General features: G+C 45.6%; 1 protein-coding gene across 3 annotated transcripts in view; it reads left to right on the forward strand.

Moving 5' to 3' along the window:
• Positions 1-22,756, forward strand: part of LOC147732397 (neurotrimin-like) — a 1,175,542-nt gene that overhangs the window by 56,636 nt on the left and 1,096,150 nt on the right. For 2 of the 3 annotated variants that reach the window (XM_086956930.1, XM_086956931.1), the window contains exon 1: positions 22,387-22,685. In XM_086956930.1, the coding sequence (XP_086813056.1) occupies positions 22,519-22,685 (167 nt within the window). In that variant the 5' untranslated portion in view covers positions 22,387-22,518. Of the gene's footprint in view, positions 1-22,386; positions 22,686-22,756 lie in introns of those variants that run through there. The other variant, XM_086956932.1, reaches the window with a different exon arrangement.

Raw genomic sequence — 22,756 nt, forward strand, 5'->3', positions numbered from 1 at the left:
TCCACTCAACACTACTCTACACCACTTTAGTCCACTCGAATCTACTCTACCTCACTCTATGCTGCTCTACTCTATGCTGCTCCACTCTATGCCACTCCACTCTATGCCAGTTTACTCTATGTCACTACACTCTAAGCAATGCACTCTACCCTGGTCCAAACTACTCCACACCACTCTATTTCACTCCACCCCACTCTATGTCACTCTGCTCTTGCCACTCTACTCCACACCACTCTACCCCACTCTATGCCACGCCACTCTACTCTATGCCCCTCCACTATACACAGTCATCTCTATGCCATTCATTTCTATTCCAAGCCAATCTATTCCACTCCACCCCACTCTATGCCACTTCACAACACTCTACGTGTGTCTGCTCTATGGCTCTCTGTTCCACTCCATCCCACTCTGTACCACTCAACAGCACTCTGCTGTATGCCACTCTACTCCACACCACTCTATGCCACTCTACCATTCTATTCTATGCCACTCTATTGTATGCCGCCCTACTCTTTGCCACTCCACTATACACAGTCCTCTCTATGCCAGACCTCTCTATTCCAAGCCAATATATTCCATGCCACCCCACTCCATGCCACTCTACACCACTCTGTCACTCTGCTCTATGTCACTCTACGCAACTCTATGCCACTAAACTCTACTCTATGCCATTCCACTCTATACCAATCCGCTGTACTCTTAGCCACTCTACTTTAAGCCACTCTACTTTATACCACTCTACTCTACATCACTCATCTTCACTCTACTCTACATGACTCTATCCCACTCTGCTCTACGCCACAGCACTCCACTTCCCTCTACTCCCTGCCACTCCATTCAGTGTCACTCGACTATAAGCCACTCTGCACTACTCCACTCCTCATCACTCCACTTCACACCACAGTATGGCATTCCACTGTACACTACTACACTGTATACCACTCTATGCCACTCCTCTCTATGCGATTCCACTCCACTCTACGCCACTCCACTCTGTGCCAGGCCACACTATACCACTTTATCCCACTCTACCCCACTCCACCCCACTCTCTGCCACTCCATGGCACTCTAGTCCATGCACCTCTACTTCACTTCATTCCACTCTACTTCAGCCCATGCGCTCTGTGCCACTCTACTCCACCTTACTCCACACAGTGCCACTCTAAGTTACTCTGCTCTATTCGACTTTACTCTACCCTCTCCATTTTACTCGACACCACTCTACACTACTATGCACCACTCTACACCAGTCTACTCTGTGCAACTATACTCTACATTACTCCACAGTATGCTAGTGCACTCTACTCCACACCACTCTATTCCACTCCACCCCACTCAGTGGCACTCTGCACCACTCTTCGTCACTCTTCTCTACTCCACTCTGTTCCACTCCACCCCACTCATTGCCACTTTATACCACTCTACTTCACTCTGCTCTATGCCACTCTACACAGTTCTACTGTACGTCACTCATCTATAATATGCGCATTACACTCTACTCTTCACCACTCTACTCTTCACCACTCTACTCTACCCAGAGCCAATCTAAGCCACTACACTCTATGCCACTCTACTTTATGCCACTCTTCTCTACTCAACACCACTCTACACCACTCTATGCTGACCCATGCCACTCTGTGCCACCCTACTCCATGCTACTCTATTACCCACACTCCACCCAACTCTATTCCATGTCACGTTAGTCCACTCCACTCTACCCCACTCTGTGCCACTCTACTGTATGCTTCTGTACTCTATGCCACTCCACTCTATGCCACTCCACTCTACGCATCTCCACTCTAATCAGTCCACTCTACTCCTCGCCACTCTATTCAACTCCATCCCACACTATGTCACTCTACGCCACTCTGTCACTCTGCTTCACGCCAACCCATTCTATACTACTCTACAGCACTCTATTTCACTCTGCTCTATTCCACTTAACTCCACACCACTCTTCTCCACTATACCCCAATCTAATCCACTCTACTCTATGCCACTCTATTCCACGCCACTCGACTGTATGCCACTTTACTCTGTGCCACTCCAGTCTATGCAGTTCAGTCTACTACTTGTCACTCTATTGCACTCCACCCCACTTTGACACTCTACACCACTATAGCTATATACTGTATGCCTTTCTGTTCCACTCCACACCACTCTGTGCAGACCACTCTATGCTAGTGCACTCTACTCAATGACACTCTATTCCCCTCCACCCAACTCTGTGGCATGCCTGCACCACTCTACGTCACAATGCTCTATGCCACTGTTCCACTCTACCCCACTCTTTGACAATCTATACCACTCTTTGACACTCTATACTAGTGGAAAAGGTGTAGCTCAGCGGCCAGGGTGTCTGACTCCGGACCACGGGGGTCACCGTTCGATCTCCGGCGCAGGTTGCAGGTTAGCCCAGCACCATGTGACTCTGGGCAATAGTTCGCTTAATCTTCCGTGATGGCCCTCAGCTCTGGGACATCTCTCTGGAGGTAGCTGTGCACTTTACAAATGCTGGTATTTCATATTTATACTCACTCAACTATACTCTACACATTACACTCTACTCTATACCACTCTTCACAACTCCACTCTACCCAGAGCCACTCTAAGCCATTACACTCTAAGCCACTCTAACCTATGCCACTCTACTTTACGTCACTCTTCTCTACAACACACCACTTCATTCTACTCTATATCACTCTATGCCACTCTTTCTTATGCCACTACACGCCACTCTACTCCACTTCAATCCACTCTACACCACTCTGTGCTGATCCATGCCACTCTTTTTCCCACACTCCACTCTACTCCATGCCAATTTAGTCCACTCCATTCTATACTACCCCAATCTATGGCACTCTACTTTATGCTGCTGTACTCTATGCCAATCCACTATATGCTAGTGCACTCTATGCCACTCTAATCAGTCCACTCCACTCCACTCCATGCCACTCTTTTCAACTCCACCCCTCTCTATACCACTCTACATCACTCTGTCACTCTGATACATGCCACTCTGCTTCACTCCAACCCATTCCATACCACTCTACAGCACTCTATTTCACTCTGCTCTATTCCACTTAACTCCACACCACTCTTCTCCACTCTATGCCACTCTGTGCCACTCCACTATACACAGTCCTCTCTACTCCAAGCCAATCTACTCCACTCCACCCCTCTCTAAATCACTTTACATCACTCTGCTCTATGCCACTCTACTCTATGCAACTCGAACCCTATGCCACTAAACTGTACTCTATGCCATTCCATTCTACACCAATCTATGCCAATCCACTGTACTCTGTGCCACTCTACTCTATACTACTCTACTCTACACCACTTATCGGTACTCTGCATCACTCCAATCTACTATATATAACTCTATGCCTCTCTACTCCACACTATTCTACTCCATTCCACTCTACTCTACTCCACAACAATCCCTTCAGCCCCACTCCACTCTATTCCACTCTACATTACTCCATTCCACTCCTCGCCACTCCACTCCATGCCACTCTGCGGCACTCCACTCTATACTACTATACTGTATATCACTCCTCTCTATGTCACTCTTCTCTATGCCACTTCACTCTACTCCACTTCACTCCTCGCCATACCACACTGTACCACTTCACCCCACTCTTCCCTACTCCACACCACTCTGTCACTCCATGCCACTCTACTCCACTTCATTCCACTCAATGCCACCCTATGCCTCTCGATGCCACTCTACTCCACTCTATGCTACCTTACTCCACACAGTGCTACTTTATAGCACTCTATGCCACCCTACTCTACTAACTCCAATCTACTCTACACCACTCTACTTTACACCACACTACTCTACACCACTCCATTTCAATCTACTCCACTCTACTTCAATCCACTGTACTCTACGGCACTCTACTCCATGGCATTTCACTCTATCCCACTCCACTCTACTCCACGCCACTCTACACCAGCCTACTCTGCGGAACTCTACTTTAAACCACTCTACTCTACATCATTCCACCCATGCCACTCCACTCTACATCAGTCACTCTACTCTGTGACACTCTACTCCAGGCCACTCTACTCTATGATGCCCCACTCTATGTCACTCTTCTCTATGCCACCCTATGCCAGTCCACGCTACACCACTCCACTCCATGCCACTCTACACCACTCCAGTATATGCCATTTTCTCTTCACCATGCCATTCTACAACACTCCACCCCACTCCACTCCATGTCAACAGGCCACTCTCCACCACTCTACGTCACTCTCTGTCACTTTACTCCACTCTACCCCACTGCCACTCTATGCCACTCTACATTCTGCCATTCTGATTTAGGCCTTCTACTCTACTCAACACCTGCACTTCATTAGAGCCAAGTCAGATTTCATGCAAGTCAAATCACAAGCCATGAAGAGGCCACAAGTTCCATCCTAACTTCATGAATGTCCTGCAAGGGATAAGAATAATGCAACATTTAAATGATGCTGACATCATTTGCATAATTTTTCTTGTTGGATTAAATTCCTGGAATTCCACCATTGTGCCATGTTGTGTAATTATGCTGCCATTCATAACAAAATTATAACACAGTGGCATGGGGACAATGCAAAGGACCGGAACGTGAGCCGCTGATGCTTGTGGTAATTGTGTTTTTGTGTGCTATTTTTGAGCATGAGTGTATTTTCATGGGAAAAATTGACATATGGACGTATTTCATGCTAAAATATAGTGCTATATGAGGGATTGACATTTTGCATAAATATTCATAATTTTGCATAATTTATGCAAAATGTGGCAAACCCTAGTAACCATAAAAGGAATTCAGGTGCATATCCATAGGTCTTTGAAGTCCTCAGGTATGACCTCCTAAGGTAGTTCTAAGAACCCCAACCTCTTCCTCCCTGAAAAGAGACTATGAATATGCAGAAACTATTAGGGCCCGGATCCCCCCGCATGCTCCCCCCCGCCAAGTCAAAGGACACATCCCACAATCAAATTCTATACTTCCGGAGAGTGGGTGTAAAACGGCCATGTTTCCTTATCAACATTCATAAATATGACTAAACAGTACATATTAAAATTGATAAATCAATAACACTTATAATATCAACATTAAAAAAATTCTTAACCATCTGTTAGACTAATTACTTTTCCCCCCAGCACTGAGGGGCCCTCTGGCTCGCATCTCCAAATCTGAGAACCCACGCAAGGCGCAACCCACTTGCGTCCTTGAGTGGTGGGCCCCAGCCCTCTGGTCCTTGTCCGCCATATTCGGGGCCCACCCCTCTACCACCAGGCTGCCCAGGAGGCTCGTAGGGAATACCATGGGGCCGCTGCCCCCTCCCCTAATTCGTGACCTGGCGCCCTTGCCTCCCCAGCCGGTGGCCCCATTCTCCCTGCGGAGAGCTTACCGTCTCTCCCCTCAGTGCTGGCCTAGGGAGTACGCAAGGAGGACTCCCGTTAACCCTGTAAATCAATGTCAATGTTCTTCGGCCTCTTTTCCACCTACAACCCCCCTCAAACTACTAATCCAAGGGACGGGTGGGTGGGAGTCGGCAACAGGAGGGGCGCCGTCCAGGGTCCGTCCGGTGCAGGCGAAGAAAGAGACCAAAGAGGCCTAAATAGGCCTCCGTCTCCGCCATCTCCTGCACCGGACGTGCGTCACTGCTGCCCCGGAAGGAATTCCCAAGGCCGGATGCCCATTGGGTTAGCCCGGCTGCCTGAGTTGAAGGGGCGTGGCGAGGATCCGGGAGGCCGGTCCCTTATGGTGTGCTCCACGAGCCTCGCGCTTGTAAGAGTGATCCTCACTCTAGCACTATTACTGTGGGAAAGGAGGTAGCTCAGTTTCTCTGCATAGAGCGCTTATTCACAATGCAATTGTCCTCTTTCTGAAGCAGGGTGCCTGTACATTGTGCACAACTTGCTTAACTGTGCAGTACACATGTTTGCTATACATAGATCTCCATTCATTGCGAAGTAATCTCAGAATGCTTGTTTTGGCAATACTCATTTGACTTATAATGTTGATAAAATAAGTTGTACAGCATTGTATTCACAGTGAAAGGCACAGAAGGAGAGAAGTCAGTAAAACATACTAAAATGTAAACTCCTTATTTTGAATAATATAGTAAAAAGCCAGGCGATGTAAAAACTATAAACTGAGTTTGGAAGTAATATTAATAAGAACTTTTCATGATAAACAAATAATTACACGCACAAGTCATTATTTTGTTTTTTCGAAATATGTGATAAGGACTGTATGCCCTCTACTTTCATTTTGTCTCAGGAGTGAAAAGGATGAACGGATATTTTTGGGTCTAAAAAAGTAGAGGGTAAGCTTAGTGCATACTATTTTGGCATTTTAACCCCTTCGCTGCTGATGACGAGCTCAGCTCGTCATCAGCCACGGTGGTCGTGTGCGGATGACGAGCTGAGCTCGTCATGTAACGCGGCTTTTGGAAAAAAGCCGCACAGCGCAAAAATAACCCCCGCACGCATGTGGTTAACAAAGTTTGTCCTAAACAATTATGGGACTTTAGATGGGGAAAAGAGCAAGTTTGAAAGATAGGCAATGGAATGTGCGAAAGATATAAACTTCAAAAAATAGACCTTAACAATAGAGCCATGCACATCAGAATGACATCATTTAATTGCTTAAACTAGCTAGCCCACATTGATTGATATATATAATACTGGGGATACAGGCTAGCTTACCTAGTCCTCTCTCTCTTGTTGATCTGTATATCATTTAATTGCTGGCAGCACATATAATACAATGGAATTCACGTTTACTGCTAGGAGGATTTCCCTTCCCTGGAGTGGCAAGCATTCATCGAAATTAAATTCAAGGGCAACCCTCACGCTCAGACAGGGCCCGACTGGCCTTAGCAGGCACCGGGCAATTCCCCGGTGTGCCGCACGGGTGGGGGGCCGTTTTTGTTACAGGGCCGTTTTTGCAGCTTAGCTGCAAAATCGTCCCTGCAACAAAATCTGCCGAAAACCGGCCCTGGAAAAGAGCTCGGCGGCACCCACAACACCCAAGGGGGGGGGGGGGGAGAGGGGGGGGGGTTGAGGGGGTGGCGGGGGGAGCAGGGCCGGCCGAACACTTTGCCAGGGCCGGTTTTGGTTCACAGTTCGGCCCTGCGCTCAGAAGCAGCTACGCGAGAATGGGCAAAAGGACTGACTGCGTAGAAAATGTCTCCTGCAAGCCATTTTCTGCTTGAACCAGTCTCCATAAAGACTTTTTATTTTTGAGCTAGCCCCTGTGGGGAACATTTGTGCAAAATGTCGCACTATGACATATATATCATTCTGGATAATGCAAAATTCAATTTTGCCGTCAAAGCAAAAACGTTGTGCACCCTTATTTCCTATTTGTTGCTTTCCTCCTCTGTGGTACAACAGGCAAAGCCCAAGAAAGATAATATGGGCTGTGATGCAAGAACTAAAAATGCTGGCTTTGCGATTGGGTGACCAGGCAGTGTTGTGTTTCAGTAATTGAGTTTGCTTGTGCATAAAATCAGTCCTATTTCATCCAACGTTTTCATTGGTTTGGTAATTCCCTCTCTACAAAACATGGCAACAAGGTTCAGTGAGTGTTTTTATATTTTTTTTACAAACCTCATCACAATAATTTATTCCATCATGCTCAGAGTGAAATGCAAACTCTGTCAAAATTGCCTTAGACACACTCTTTTTTAGGTCAAGTTTGGCCAGCGCATGTTCTGCCCTATGAGACATGCTGTATTAAGGTAGGGACTTGAAGCTCCGCCCATGTCCTGCCCATCTCTTCAATTGGCTCTTGTTACCGTCCTTCCAAAATTGTTGCTTTTCATTCCTGAATAGGCGTTTTTGTCCCTCCTTGGTACCGCCTTAGCTGCATTTGTAACTTCCCATAACAACTGGACCTTTTACTTGTCGTGTTACATGGTCTGCTTTATCTTGGCTGTGAGCACTATTTTGTTCAATGAGTTTCCCCTATTTCACCCACTACATTGCATCACAGCACCCGCTAATATTTTAATTACTAATGGCAACTGCTCTAACTATATCGGACGCATTTATTTACTTTAGCAGCGCGATCCGCCTTAAGTATAGTTGCTGCGCTTATTTATTTATTTATTTATTTTTTTATGTTTACTAGTGCCCATGCAGCGCCTTCACATTAATGGAAGCGGTGCACCTTTCTTTAGAGAAGCCAAGTCTAAAGAAATGTGCACAGCCGCTATTAAAGTGAAATTGCGGCATGGGGCACAAAAAACATAATTTGTTTGTTACTTGACAAACAGATGTGGGTTTTTTGTCAAAGTCCCCATGCCACGGTTTCACTTTAATGTTGGCCACACCCCTTTCTTTGGACACAGCTTGTCTAAAGAGAGTGGCTCAGCCTACATTAATGTGAAAGCGCAGCATGGGGCGTTTTGACACAAAAAATATTTGCCATTCAATAGGTCTCGCATTTGCTATGCCAATAGCTCAAACTATCGTAAATGCGAGACCTATTGCATTGTAAATGCTTGTTAGAATATAGGATGCCTGACAAGTAGGTCAAATATTAAAGCACTAAAACAAAAGCATGTCAAATTATCATAAAGACTCAATGTATGTTGTTTGCAGGCATGGGTAAAGATTTTGGTGCCTAGCATAATCTTGCATAATTTCTGGCATTTTGCATTGTGATTGTTATGCCTAATGCCTGAGCTTAGACCATTCCACTACGTCATGTAATTGAGACTTCATTCGGGTAAAAATTGTAATGCAGGAGCATGGGGAAAAAGGGAATGAATCAAACACAAAAGGCTGTTGATGTCACATGCAATTTTGAGCTATTATGTAGCATAAAATGGATCCTCATAGAAAATTTGGACATGAGGAAGCATTTCACGCTACAAATAGTGTGAGATGTTTAAGCAGGTACATTGCGTAATAGTGCATAATTTCAATTATTTATTGCTACATTTTACATAATTTCTTCAAAGGAAATTACATACATTTTGCCCAGGCCTAGTTATTTCTTTATTTTTTCTATCCACCTATATGCTTAGTTGACGTGAAGTCTTTGTCAAGTATGACACCTTCAGCTGCAATTAAAAGGCCAATAGTAGTTCAAGGTGTCATACATGAAATAGGGTCTATCAATATGTCCCCCTTTGGTACATTACCAGCTGCTTCCATTGTTCATCATCCTGTGCCCCCTGTTGCACATGAAGCTGTGCCTCCATTATGTACACAACGCTCTACCCTAAAAGGTTTATCACCCTGTCTTCTGACAAGGTACTACACGTCCTGGAAAACACAGCTTCTTGTTGTTCATGAGTCAGGTCACCTATTGCTCCTGTGAGAGACACAACCTGGTGTCCCACGAGACTGGGCACATAGTGCTTCTGTGGGAGAATCTGCCTAGTGCTTCCATGAAGCAGGATACCAAGAGCTCCTGTGTAAGACACCACCTTGTGCCCCTATTAGGCAGGGCACCTTGGGCTTCTGTGCAACAACCCACCTGGAAGCGTATTACCTATGGTGCGCTGGAAGTGCAACAGAGCTGTGTACCATTTTTTTTTGATCCGCTGGGGCACTATGGCATTACAGAATGGGCCACAGATGCGTGTGCATCCCCTTCTGAAATTCAGATAGCCACATATAGCACCATCTTTAGAGGGCGTTCCCTCATTTGCATGGGAGCATGGCCTCATGAAAATGAGGGAATCACTTTGCCTTTGTGCCTATGCCACATTACGAATGTGGGCGCCAAGGCAAGCGGCTGTAAGGAGTCCCCCTTACAGTACACCACAAAAAGGTGGGAGTCTGCCAGTGCACCCCTGAGGCAATCCCTTCTGGAGCAGTGACAATAGGTCACATGGACACCCCAGACAGCCTTCTGCAAACACGTGCAGTTACTACCTGCACCTGCCTGTTGGGGGATCTCTGACCGTGTTGCCGCCTGCACATAGAAGCACATAGCGGCTTTGAAGCAGCCACTCCTTATTTCACTGAATGTGTTGCCCCTGGGCAGGGCAAGTTATTGTAATAGGGTGCACTGTCCCTGTTTGTACGTGTTGCACCTGTTCAAAGTTGTACTGTGGTGCAAACAAGGACAGTGTACCCTATTTGTAAAACCGGCACTGGTACTCCCCTTGAGACATGGCACCAAGTGCTTCTGTGAGATAGCTCTTATTTGACTTATAGCCCAGGACAGCCATGAGGTATATAATCCAGTGCTTTTCTGATGCACATCAAACAATGTACCCTTGACGGTCATCACCAATTGATTCCCTCACGTCCAGTCCTTCCATAAGGTGCATCTTTAATGCTCCCATTGAACTTCACCTGGTAACCACAGCTGCACAGTTTCATCTTCCCTTCATTGCATGTAGTTTGCATTACTGTTGCTCTATATTCATTGATTCATGAATGTTTGCTAAACATTTGTGGAAATGGATGTCAGTTGGTGTGTTGGTATCTGGAAATTTGTGCATTGTGTTCTTGTGATATATACTTCGGTACCCAGGCACTGCAAAAAATCATGTAAAACAGTGCAGAATTTGCAGGTTTACCAATTTCTAACCATTCTTTGCTTTGAGAAAATAGTACAGGCAACATGAAGATAGGACGGTGTTCACAGGATTACACAATACGATAGATGGTGTGCAAAAGTGAAATTATGGATTAGAATTCAGATCTCCCTTTTTTTACTGTAAACAGAGCAAATAGGACAACTTTCCAAAAAAGTTATTTTGTCTTCCATCTGTTTTCCATCTTTTAATTCTCCACTTAGTTTCTTCTCATCTCTCCTTTCCCCCTACTGGCTTGTTGACATAAGGCTATCTTTCAACTTTCTCACTATTTTCACTTCTTAAGCCTTTCTATAACTCGCCTTCTGATAAATCTCACTGTTCATGTGTCGTTCTCTTTCCAGTGTCCTCCAATTCCTTGGCTTTTGCCTTTTCAATAATCTTTCTTCCTCGCCCCTCCCCCTTGCTCTGCTTCTTCAACACTAGACTTCCAAAGTGCACCAGTTAGTTACTTTCAGATTTTTCCCACCTCTTTACTGTAGAGAATTGTGGCAGGATTACAAAAAATATCCAAGATGATGGACGGAATGTTGCACAATGGCAAAACATTCACCCCCAGTCACAGATCTGGTTTTAATCAATTGTTATTTTGCTCACCAAGCCACCCCAGTTCAGACATGGATATATGCAAATCAGTCTTGACCCTGTGCCTCATGGGAACAGTCTAGACTGAACAGCCAAGCCATGTCTTCCCTCTACCGGAATCAAGCATCCTAGGACTGGTTTCTGGCTATCAGCCTTCATCAGCCAGGATTGCTTGACTCCAGTGGCGTAGTGAGCACGGGACCCACGTCTGGGCATCGATTACAAAAAATGCCAGGGTATGCTAATTTACACCCTTTTTCAGGAAAGTATGTTGTATCTGCATTACCTCAATGGAAAACAACAATTCTGCTATAGTTCAAACAGTACTAGCTGTCATAAAAAGAAATGTTGCAGTCTAGCATACCTGCCAACCCAAAACACGCCAGAGTGCACCCTGAATATCGCACCCACAATATCGGTGGGGCACAATATAGAGGACTAAATGTTAAAAAAAATAACAACAGTTAGGTCGATGTAGATTTTCTAGGCAAACTCCACATACAGGCACCTAAGAGGTGCATATATCTTAAAGGTATGCAGATGTGGAGTTAGGAATACTTCCCTATATGCATTTAACTTTCAATATTTTGTCCTTTCATATTCTGTCCTCAATATTCTTGTATGATGATATTGTTGGTGTTGACATTCAGTAGTACAATCCAGCAATCTCTATTACCTGTGTAATATGGTGCTAAATAGCACCGCAGTGGTACCATCTGTAAAGTTAATGTAGTTTAAGAACCAGATTGGTGCTGGACACTAGCCATTGGCTGACTGGTCATATCTGATTCTTGGCTAAATGAGTCATGCAAAGTAATTTCTTAGGAAACATCACCTTCTTCCTATTTAGTCTCAAGTATCTTATAAGGTCATTTGTTCACAAGGCACTATTTGGCACTGCCCTCCTTTTATCCCCTGTGACTGCCAGCTCCTGTTGATGGTTGCATGCTTCAAAAAACTGAGTAGAGGTAATGAACTTTTTAGTGTTAGCTCATTTCATTTGGAAATCCCTATCTGTTCATATATATTGTAACGAAATGCTCCCGGTCACTGTGACACCATTTTTCAATCCCTTGACTTTGCTTTTACATACAATTGTTAGCAGATGTATTGCTCCAATTGGCTCAATTACAATGAAACAAGACCACGACTCCCAGAATGTATTGATAAGTATAAGCAAAGTCCAGGAATGCAAAAGCATGGTCCCAGTCAAATAGAGCCATCTGTTCACTGTGTTCATCAAGTTTTGTTTTGGACTTTGCTATGTTTTGCCATACCTTATTGATTTCGATTCACTTTAGTGTGCTACTCAGGATTTTCTGAAAACTTCATAACACATGTCAACACACTAGCCAACTGGCTCAGTGACACTGAGTATCACACAATATCGGTTGCCTTCACGCAGTCACCCAGGAAGAGCCAGTATCACACTGTTGCAGGGAAGGCGAGCTGTAACCCCAGGACAGAGTGGATTACCAGCTCAATGTAAGAAGAGCCAAAGTCCATTATAGGTTTTAAAAAGACCCCAGGACATCTGGCAAATTCAGGCCAAGATTTATCTGTTCAGCATCTGATACAAAAGATGGGAGATCCATTGACGTTACCGTAATCATCTAGATCCTAGAATAAACTTGTGACTTCTAACTCGTGGGATACTTTAGAGACTTCTAGTCCCACACTATCTGGAGATGTAGATAAGAATGCTTTGGCAGTTAGCATTGGCTCTCTGCCACTGCTGATGCTCTAGCTTTGAAAAAACTATACGAAGCGGAGGCATACTCTGTCCACCATATGGCTTTCTCATGAGCTTTTCATGGAGAGAAAACATTGTAAAAAGTTGGAAAGAGTATGGAGAAGATACTATAAGGAGGATGATGGGTTCTATATAAACAAGCATTACGTAAATATCATAGGAATCTAAAACTAGCTCAGACCAATTTTTACCCTAAGAAGGTAACAGATGTAAATAATAGATGTAGGGAGATCTTTAAAATTGTGTCTCACTGCATGAATAAGAAAGCTTTTGCTCCATCTCTTAAAGCTAACCTGGACTTAAGTTATAGACTTAGTGACTTTTTTCAAGACAAAATTGTTACGGTACAGGTGACTCTCTCTTGCCATTAAACTCTGCCTCCAACATCAAATTGCCTCCTATATCTCAGATACTTTCTCTAAAAGTTAAGCTCCTACAATTTAAACGACCTCACTTGGAGGAGCTAAAAGTGAGTTTCTTGAATTGTAAATCTGGCTCCCCATTAAATCCCTGTCTGCCACACATTATGAAACAGGTGGTTGATATTATCTGTCCAGCCTGTCTTAGATTGTCCAACTCCTCCTGGCAGTACAGTCTTGTTTCAAAGGTCTGGAAGAGGGCGGTTGTATGACGTTTCAATGCATGCTTTTACTACGCATGCCTTTACAACGCAGGTATTACAACGCAAGTCGTTACAACGACTTGCTTTGGGGGGCGCTGGATAGTGGAATAGTTTAATTGTCTATTCCAACTCCAGTCCCCGTGGTTAGTAGGGAAGGTGTTGGATAGAAAATTAAACTATTCCCTATCCAACAGCGCCCTCCAGCGAAAGTCGTTGTAACGACTTTCGTTGTAATTCCTGCGTTGTAATGGTAGTGCGTGGTAAAAGTTTCGTTGTAAACGATGTTCCTTGAAGAGGGCAAGTGCTGTCACTCATCTGAAAAAAAAACCTACAGCAAATGTTTCTGTTTGTTCTAATTTTGGAACTAGCTTTCTCCTTCCGGCAACTTGAAAGACAGTAGTAAAAAATGTTGGCTCTCAGAGTTCTTGGAGACAATGGAACGTCTACATCCTTCTCAATCCAGGTTTGTGCTCACATCGTAGTATGGAAACTGCATTGCTGGAAATAGCAGACTCCATTAGGATGACCTTGGATCTTGGTCAGAATTCTGCCTTGATTCTGTTAGATCCCTCGCTGGCTTTCAATATTGAATCACATGATACCCTACTCCGCCTTGCAGCTTTAGGGGTGGGAGGATTGGCACTGATGTGGTTTATTACCTTTCTGAACCTTCAAGAGCAGGCAGTTTGGATGAATCCTCCTTTTTCTGATGTTAAGTTACTTAATTGTTGGGTGCCACTTGTTTGCCTTAGTTAACATATATATATGTCCCTGCTTGCCTCTCTAGTGAATCCTTTTGCAGTAAGATCATTTCTTATGTGGATAATACTCAGTTACCCTTATTAGAGACTCTTATTTTGGGTGATTTTCCTTCAGCTAAGGAACATGTTTCAGCTTGTATGGAGCAGTTATGAGCAGGCTGCAATCAAATAATCTGCAACACAACCAAGATATGGCTGAAAATGTTGGTTTTTGACCCCCAGCCCACAGCCTTGATGGGTTGGGTGCTGGCCAAGGGAATGTCAAGCGTCTCCCCTGCCTTTGGAGGTTGCTAGGAATTTAGGAGTTTTGTTTGATGGTCCACTTTCATTCAAAGTGAGGACATGTTTTTGGATAATGAAAGCCTTGAAGAAGTTTCTGACCTTTCTTCCTTGGTAAGCACAGAGAGTAGTTGTCCAAGCTTTGATCTTATCTCCATTTAACTATTCAAATGTGCTTTATTTGAGCATACCAGAATATTTGATCCAGAGTTTGCAAGATGTGCAGAATAGGGCAGCCGGTCTCTTATTTAAGCTCTCTAGGTGGACCTCTATGTCCTTGTAGTTTAGACAGCTCCATGGGTTCCCCGTTGGTAAGAGAATTGTATTTAAAGCTTTAGTGTTAGCTTACCGTGCCCTTCATAGAAAGAGGACACAATATCTCAATTGTACGATATGGCAGTATTGTCCTCCCCCGGGTTCTTGCACTCGGGGATGCAAGGCTGGTGGTGGTTTTGCGTTTTAAATGGACAAGACATGGTGGATCTTCCCTTTCTCTCTGTGCCGCTTTGATTTGGAATCATCTGCCATTTTAAATTAGAATATGCCTAATGAGGCAAGCTTTTGTAAACTGTTAAAAACCCATATGTTTAGCTTGTAAAGTTAGTGTCCCCTGTCTGCTTTGCCTTAACCATCCGGACTCTGAGTAGCTATTCATTCTATAAGTTTGGACATTCATTCATTCATTGTGGCATAGGGGAGAAGTTGGTCAGGGGAGGCAGAAGTGTCTCTTAGGAAGTTCTTGGCACTAAGCCATGCCCCCTCCAAGTCCCCGCTTCTCTCTCGCACACTGTGGCTTGTTTTTTTGGGTTGGCAGGTCTGCGTCAAACTGCACAATCTAAGGAAGGTCACTGGGAAATATATCATAACCACCCCACCAGAAACCCTATTCCCAAGTTTTTTGCATACCACACAGATCAGTGGCGTAAGGAAAGCCCCCACGGAGCAGGGGCCACCTCAGCAAAAGTGATAGATGGTGGGCCAGGGAGGGGGGTGAGGGGCTCAAGTTTCGTGATGCCACTGATGCAGATATCAGCCACACCGCACCCTCCAACAACAGGCTCCCAAACCGCGTGGCCTGCTCTGCGCTTGCGGTTCCCCAGAGAAGGCCCGCGTCGTCACTGCGCAATGGTTGCTCCCACCACTGGGATCTGCCGCTTACCTTCTCTCTCCGTCAGTCCCCTTGGAGTTATGGGAATGAAAAGTAGAACGCCGTGCGTCTGTGTGCGTGTGTGTGTGTGTGCATGCGGCCCACTATTGTCTTCAGGTATTGTAAAATCCTGAAGCAATTACAGCTGTCGGAAACGAGACAAGCTGTGACAAGTTGATTTATGTGCGCGCGCCAGCTTGCCAGATATATTCGGAAAGCTCTGGGACCAGGGGCCAATGGGAATTTATTAAACGGGTAATAGTGGCGCAATTAAGGGAGAGCAAAACATGCCAAATTACCCCGCTTAGAACGCCATTACGTGTCACAAATTGTTTTGTTTGCCGTTGGGTGCGTCGCGTTCGCCCTCCCCAGCCCCATCTTCAGTGGCTAATCGCAACAAAATATTGATGCTGATCCAGGCCAGAAGAGCTGACGGGGGCGTTCTCAATGATAAACCTTCTGAGGGAATGGGAGCTGTTTACTGTTTGTGAAGGCGCGCCTTTTCATATCTGTGTTTGGAAAGACACAACGCGCTGGGGCCACTGTCTCAGCAGCTCGGAGTGTGCGAACGCCAGGAGAATGTTGCCATTGGCGCCCTCTGAGGAATTCACGCCTGAAGGTCCTGTCCTTTCTGTGTTACAGAAAAGTATCAGTGTGTGTCCTGGTGTGGAATCTGCGAGCCGGCGTGTAAACACGCACAGGAACGTCAGTCATAGTGAGGTGTGCGCCGCAGGCCTGACTTCTGGGGTCGTCCATCTCTGTCTCCATGACGATTTGAAAATCATGGATCAGGAATAGGACGCCCTCCAGATTGTCAGCTCTATATTTCATCTTGATTTGCCAGAGTGGTTATTCGGCATCTCGTGAGTGCCTTCCTGTGCCTCTCTGACTCTATCCGGAAATAACTCACCCCTCACACTTCTGCTTTCTTTTTTACCACCTACAGGTGGACCCTATGGGTGTGCGAGATTTGAGAAATTTGCTTTTGTATAATTAAGCGCAAATCTGCAAAAAGTCTGCTAAATTATGCAACACTTCCTTGTAATACTATATTTTAGTGCAAAATACATCCTCATGTTCATTATTGAATACGAAAATGTATTTTGTGCTAAACAAATTGCGCAAGAAAACACAAGTTTCGTGAATAACAGAGGTTTGTGCTTTGGTGGTTCAAACAGATCCTGTGCTCTTGTGCCAAAAGTTTGCCACAAACTTTGCATTTTGGTATAATTTTGGGGGTCTGGCATAACATGCTTAATGTGCAATGATGTAAGATCACACCAGCATAGAGTAAATGTCACCCAGGCCTAATGCCCCCCCTCCCCTTACCCAGCCCCCTCCTTCCCACATCTGTAACTTTTTCTTATAGCCAATGAAGAATGCAAATACCCTGCATTGGCTGGTGTAACCTTGCATGCTTGACTCCCTTTGCATTGTTATGGCAATAATGTTGCCTCCCACCCACTTGCCTGGTACAAGCCTTATTGAATAACCACAATATAATATCTATTTCGAATATTGCTTACAGCGGGTATAGTGTGCGTGCAAAGAAGAGGTTTGACAATTCTAGAACACAGGCAAATTAACGTATGGGGAAAGTAGGAGACATTCTGATGACCTGATGCCACCATAAGGTTGGTGTGTTCAGTGCCATGTCAAAGCCTTAAGTGTAACTGCCACAGCTTAAGGTGTCAGCCTACTGAGGGAGTTTGCCAATACATTCATCCATGATCTGGAAGATTAGGACGTTGTCACGATATAGACAAGAAAAGCTGTAATCATGAGTATGTCACTTTGCTTTTGAGGTCTCCTCTGCTAGTGAGTTGTGAATAGGTAGTCTATGTTCCTTCACTCATAGTGCTCTACTCAGTGCATCATTTCTGCTGATGGCTGCAGGTGGTGGCATGCACAGGCCCTCGTTTTTGGGTTCCAGGACATATTTTTCAATATCGGCATTGAGGCAGTACAAGGGAGAGAAAGGCAGAAAAGGGAGGAGGAAAAGAAAGATAAGAAAACAGTGGTTAAAGGAGGGTGAAGTGATGAAGAGGAACCCACAAGAGTGAAATGGAAGACACAGGAAGTGATATAAAGTGGAAGGTGGTGGAGGAAATTGGAATGAGGTGGAACAAACATGCCAACATTATTAGTTTCAGCAACTCATGAATTTAGCTGTAGGCTCGTTAAAAATTGGGCCCCTACAATTATTTTTTTGTTTTACAAATTAAGCGCTGGCTTTATACCAGATCATTTGTGGTAGCATGGATTGGGAGGATGGGGCTCTGTGACAACAGCCAGCTAGGCCAAATTCAGGTTGGCGACTCTGTCCTTCAAGGGAACTCTGGACAATTGCTGGCAATTAAATGTGTGAGGAATTTTGACTCCCACTTACAGCGTATAAAGTTTCAATTTTCTGGAACCTGTGGGAATTGTTAAGTTCTTCCTGGTATAAGAGCGGTTGATGTTTGCTTGTACTTTTTTCTTTGTTTGCAGGAAATTTGTCACTCTAAAAATTGTTTTTAAGTTTTCTTTCTATAAAGAAATGCTGTTTAATATATTGTAAGCACTTCACTAAGAAAATTTAAAAGGGAGTTGATGCCTTGGTTAAAGATGCTACATCATTTGTGCAACCTCTGTGTATATCGATCTCAGTGGTGGCTCACAGCGGTAACGATGTGGGGCGGGGCGGGTGCGGGGCTGGGTGAGGGGGGAGTGAAGTTCGACATACGACGGTAGATATTTATTTATTTAGGTTTACCTTTGCCGTTGTATGTCAGACTCCGCTACCCCCCAAGAAGGTATTACATTACAACGAATACCTTTACAATGCATATCTTTACAACGCAGATTTTACATCGCAACATCCTTTACAACGCATTCTTTTACATCGCATTATACCTTTCCAACGCATACTAGTACAATGTATATATACCATTACATCGCATTTAAGATAAGTGTTGGATAATATAGGGATAATAATTACTGTTCTAACTCCAGTGAGTGCAACAGTAGGGTAAGTGTTGGATAGTGTAGGGGTAAAAAATACTATTCTAACTTCAGTGAGTGCAACAGTAGGGTAAGTGCTGGATAGTGTAGGGGTAAAAATTACTATTCTAACTCCAGTGAGTGCAATAGTAGGGTAAGTGTCGGATAGTGCACGGGTACTATGCTTTGTAATGGTATGCGTTGTAATGTCGTGCAATGTAATGCCTGCATTGTAATGACGTGTTGTAGTGACCTGCGATGTAATGGTTGCGTTGTAATGACATGCTATGTAAAGGATGTTGAGATGTAATGACTGCTATGTAAAGGTTGTGCGATGTAATGACTGCGTTGTAGAGGTTGTTCACCCCCACTCAGCCCCACCCCGACTTCCCGCCCCACAGCATTACCTTTGCGAGCCGCCACTGATCAACCTCCATGGCGAAGTTCAGCAGAGTAGTGACACAAATACATTCTGCATTGGGCAAAGGTTTTGTAATTCAGATTAAGAGTACCAAGTTGTTAAGTGGTTGTTTCACAAACTTATAATGTTTCTCCTGAATACTAGGCCTGGGCGGAGTTCCACTATGTGGAACTCCTCAAATTGACCAAAAACACTGCTGCACTATGCAGAGTGCCAAGAGCACCGGTGTCCTTGGCAGAACAGATTTTTAGTGCCAGGTGTTTGTCCTGTGCTGGAAAATAAGATCAGGCTGCACCACTCGCAATTTAAGAGGGCGTTCCTCATTTCTTCCACTCGAGTGGAGTACTTCTTGAAATAGCAGCTTCCTCAACACGTATGGAAAGTTTCTCACTGTGAGCTGTAGTGACCAACTGCGATTGCCCGCATTGAGAAATTTCGCTGGGAGGTGGTCCGAAGTCAGATTTTATTTGCTTGTGCTCGCCAACTTAATGTTGGTGTGCACGAACAAGGAAAAAACTCTACGGAACAGAGTTTTTTGGAACCCCATGAGTTACGTGGAGTGGGAAAAACTCTGCAAACTTCGCGAGCAGAGCCAAATTTCACGCCCAGGCCTACTGAATACTATGATTTTTACCCAACGTTCTCAAAGGATTCTACATGTAGCTTTTCACCTTAAGTCAGGGCTATCAAGCCTCTCTTAGGGTATGTATTTTAGAAAAACAGTTCAAAAACATCGATCTAATCAATTTTAATGCTGAAAGGAAAATGGTTTTTAAGTTAACTCGTAAGAAAAACTTTTTCAGTGGCTTGGTCTACTTATTTTGGGTTGAGCCAGGGAAAGTAAGGGACTTATTTACAGGAGGTCTGCACTGCTGGAGTGTCACTTTTTTTGAACTGTGGTGGCCAGGACTCTAAATCATATCTATGATGCAATGCAAAGCCACCCTGCGTGGCTTTGCATGGCCTCATAGATATGGAGTAAGGCGGGGCAGTGCTGTGAGCTGCCTTGCTTTGCTTTTGTTATTGTTTTTGTGCAGAAAGGTGCCCCTTGCTGCACAACAACATTCCTGTCTCCAGCGGAGTCATCCTTGCACCATAGTGCAAGGGGGCCTACGTTGGTGCTAGGCAGCCCATTGTGCGCCAGAGCAGGGGAAAGGATCGGAATGAACCTTATTTCATAAAGACGGGTGCATTCCTGCCCTTTAACATTGGAATGGGGTAGCGCAGCAAGAAGACTGCTGCACTGACCCATGCCAATTCTTAGCAAATGAGGCCCAAAGTGTGTGCACGACTGAAGGACTGAGAGCAAGACACTTGGTGGATGGGTGTGAGTGGCACCATTTGCCATTGCCCGAACCCTCGTTTCGCAGAGTTGTGTCTTTTTGGAAACTATGCGTTCTATTACTTTTTTTCTCTTGTGTTCTGTTATTCACTCTCTCCTGTTCACTACATAAACAATTCTAATCTTTTTTCTCTCCTGTTGTCTCCCATCAGCTTACTATTTTTTGTACCTATGCCACTCTTCTGGTCCACACTTTACCCTCTCTTATTCATCATCACTCTTTTCTTTTCCATCATTCACTATCACCTGTTTTGGGATCATTCTATTCACTTCTTTCATTCACTATCACATGTTCTGTACTTTCTATCACATGTTCTATACTTTCGCCTGTCTTATTCCCTCCTTCACGTTCTCATGATCATCAGTCTGATCTTCCATTCCCTCATTACTGTTGTCAAGTTGCCTCTTAAATGTCTTGTTTTCTCATATCCTCTCCTTCATCTTCTCAGTTTTCCTACTTCACCCTCTCGTGTTCCATCGTCCTCTACAGTTCTCTACACCACTCGTTGTTGGTTCTTCTTGGTGTTCGCTCGCGGCGCATTAAAACAGCCAATTGGACGTCACAAGCACAAAAAGGCGCAACATCAAATAATTATTGCATCTGTCCTCACCTCTGCCTCCTCCTTTTCCTCATTTCACCTTCCTGTCCTCCCTACCTTTCCCCTTTCTTATCACCGGTTGCCTCTTTCTTGTGCCCCTTCACTTATGCCCCTCCCTCTTTGCGCGTTGAGGAGGCCTGCGGGGCGGAAGCTCTACCCAAGTAACTGACTAGACAATTGTTACTTTTCCCTTCGCTGATTCTCACAGGTTTCGCCCCTTACCTCGCATCTTAATAGATGCGTGCCTTAACACCTGTATACACCAGTGTACGTATACGTAACACTGTTGTCTGCACATGACCTGGACTTTGTACACAGATTGAATGTTGTGACACTCACAGGCGCTCTGCGCTGTGAAACAGATCAAACCTACCTGTATCCCTGAGCCATCACCGATAGAGTTAAACCCTGGGCTCTGATGGGTGCCCCTCAATTCCAACGAACCCGACGATTAGTTGGAATGCAATGGAGGGCCGCTCATAGACCCCCCATGTCCCCACATCCATGAGAGCTTGGCCCTGAAAGGGTTAACCCCTGCCGGGGCTGCAGCGAGTTGCCCTCGCAGAGATGAATGTGGAAAGTCTCTTCGGAGTGTCTGTGCCGGCGTGAGTGTGCTGGTCAGTGATGGGGCTGCTGCCATGACAACCAGGGGAGACGGAGTCGGTGTGTGTGATCCCGGGGCTCGGATGCTGCGCTGGACCAGGAGGGGACCAGGAGCAGAGTTTGTGAACCTCCCGCAGAGCTGAGCTGAGCTGGCCGCGGCAGCAGCTCGTCTCCCCCACCGCGGAGCAGAGAGGAGAGGCGCGGGGCTGGCGCTGCCTGCTGCTGCTGCTGTTCCGCCGCTCACACCGCTCCCACCGCTCCCAGTGCACCCCTGCTGGCTGGGATCGGCGGAAGCTGCACATGCAGTGCCCGGGCTGACATTCTGGATTTGTAGCTGTTAACGGGTGTCTAGGAGAACATTTGATGCTTCCTTGCATACCTGCACGCCTTCCCCTCGCTGGCTTCCCTAGGGCTTGGCATTCCTTCAGTTCTGGTGTCTTTTTGCCGCTGCTGATGAGAGCGCGCTAGCATCACTCCGGAATTCAATATTTGGAATTGTTTCCGCTGGCTGCCTACAACCTCCTGCCCCGCCAGTGGTGATCTGAAGTGTTTACAGCCCCCTTGCACCCTTTCACCCCCAGCCGGAGCTCTCTCGTTGACATCTGAGGCAATCACAGACGGAACTGTTAATTGTTGGGACCGGCTTGTGATTTCTTTCGAGTCAGCCTGGCATCCACTCTGCTTCTCCACCCTGTGGAGTCCAGCCTTGCACGCAGTCCGGTGTGTCCCTGGTGGGGTTGTGTTGACTCAGATCTTCTCCCTAATCTCTGACCCCCTGGGCTCCTGCCACTCCCTGTGCCCAGCAGGAGGGGCACGTGTGGTGGTGTTCTGGTGCGGTGGTGCCAGCCAAGGATGGGTGTCGGGGGGTACTTGGTGTTGCCCTGGAGGTGCCTGGTCGTTCTGTCTCTCAGACTGCTCTTCCTTGTGCCCGCAGGAGTGCCCGTGCGCAGCGGAGATGCCACCTTCCCGAAAGCGATGGACAACGTGACGGTCCGGCAAGGGGAGAACGCCGTCCTCAGGTAGGAAGACTCGCCTTATTATGTGGCTCTTCTGGGCATGTTTTGATGGTTTGTTATGGTGCATGTATCAA

The sequence above is a fragment of the Lissotriton vulgaris genome, chromosome 2_1 (genome assembly GCF_964263255.1).
Source record: "Lissotriton vulgaris chromosome 2_1, aLisVul1.2, whole genome shotgun sequence".
Taxonomy (NCBI): Eukaryota; Metazoa; Chordata; class Amphibia; order Caudata; family Salamandridae; genus Lissotriton; species Lissotriton vulgaris.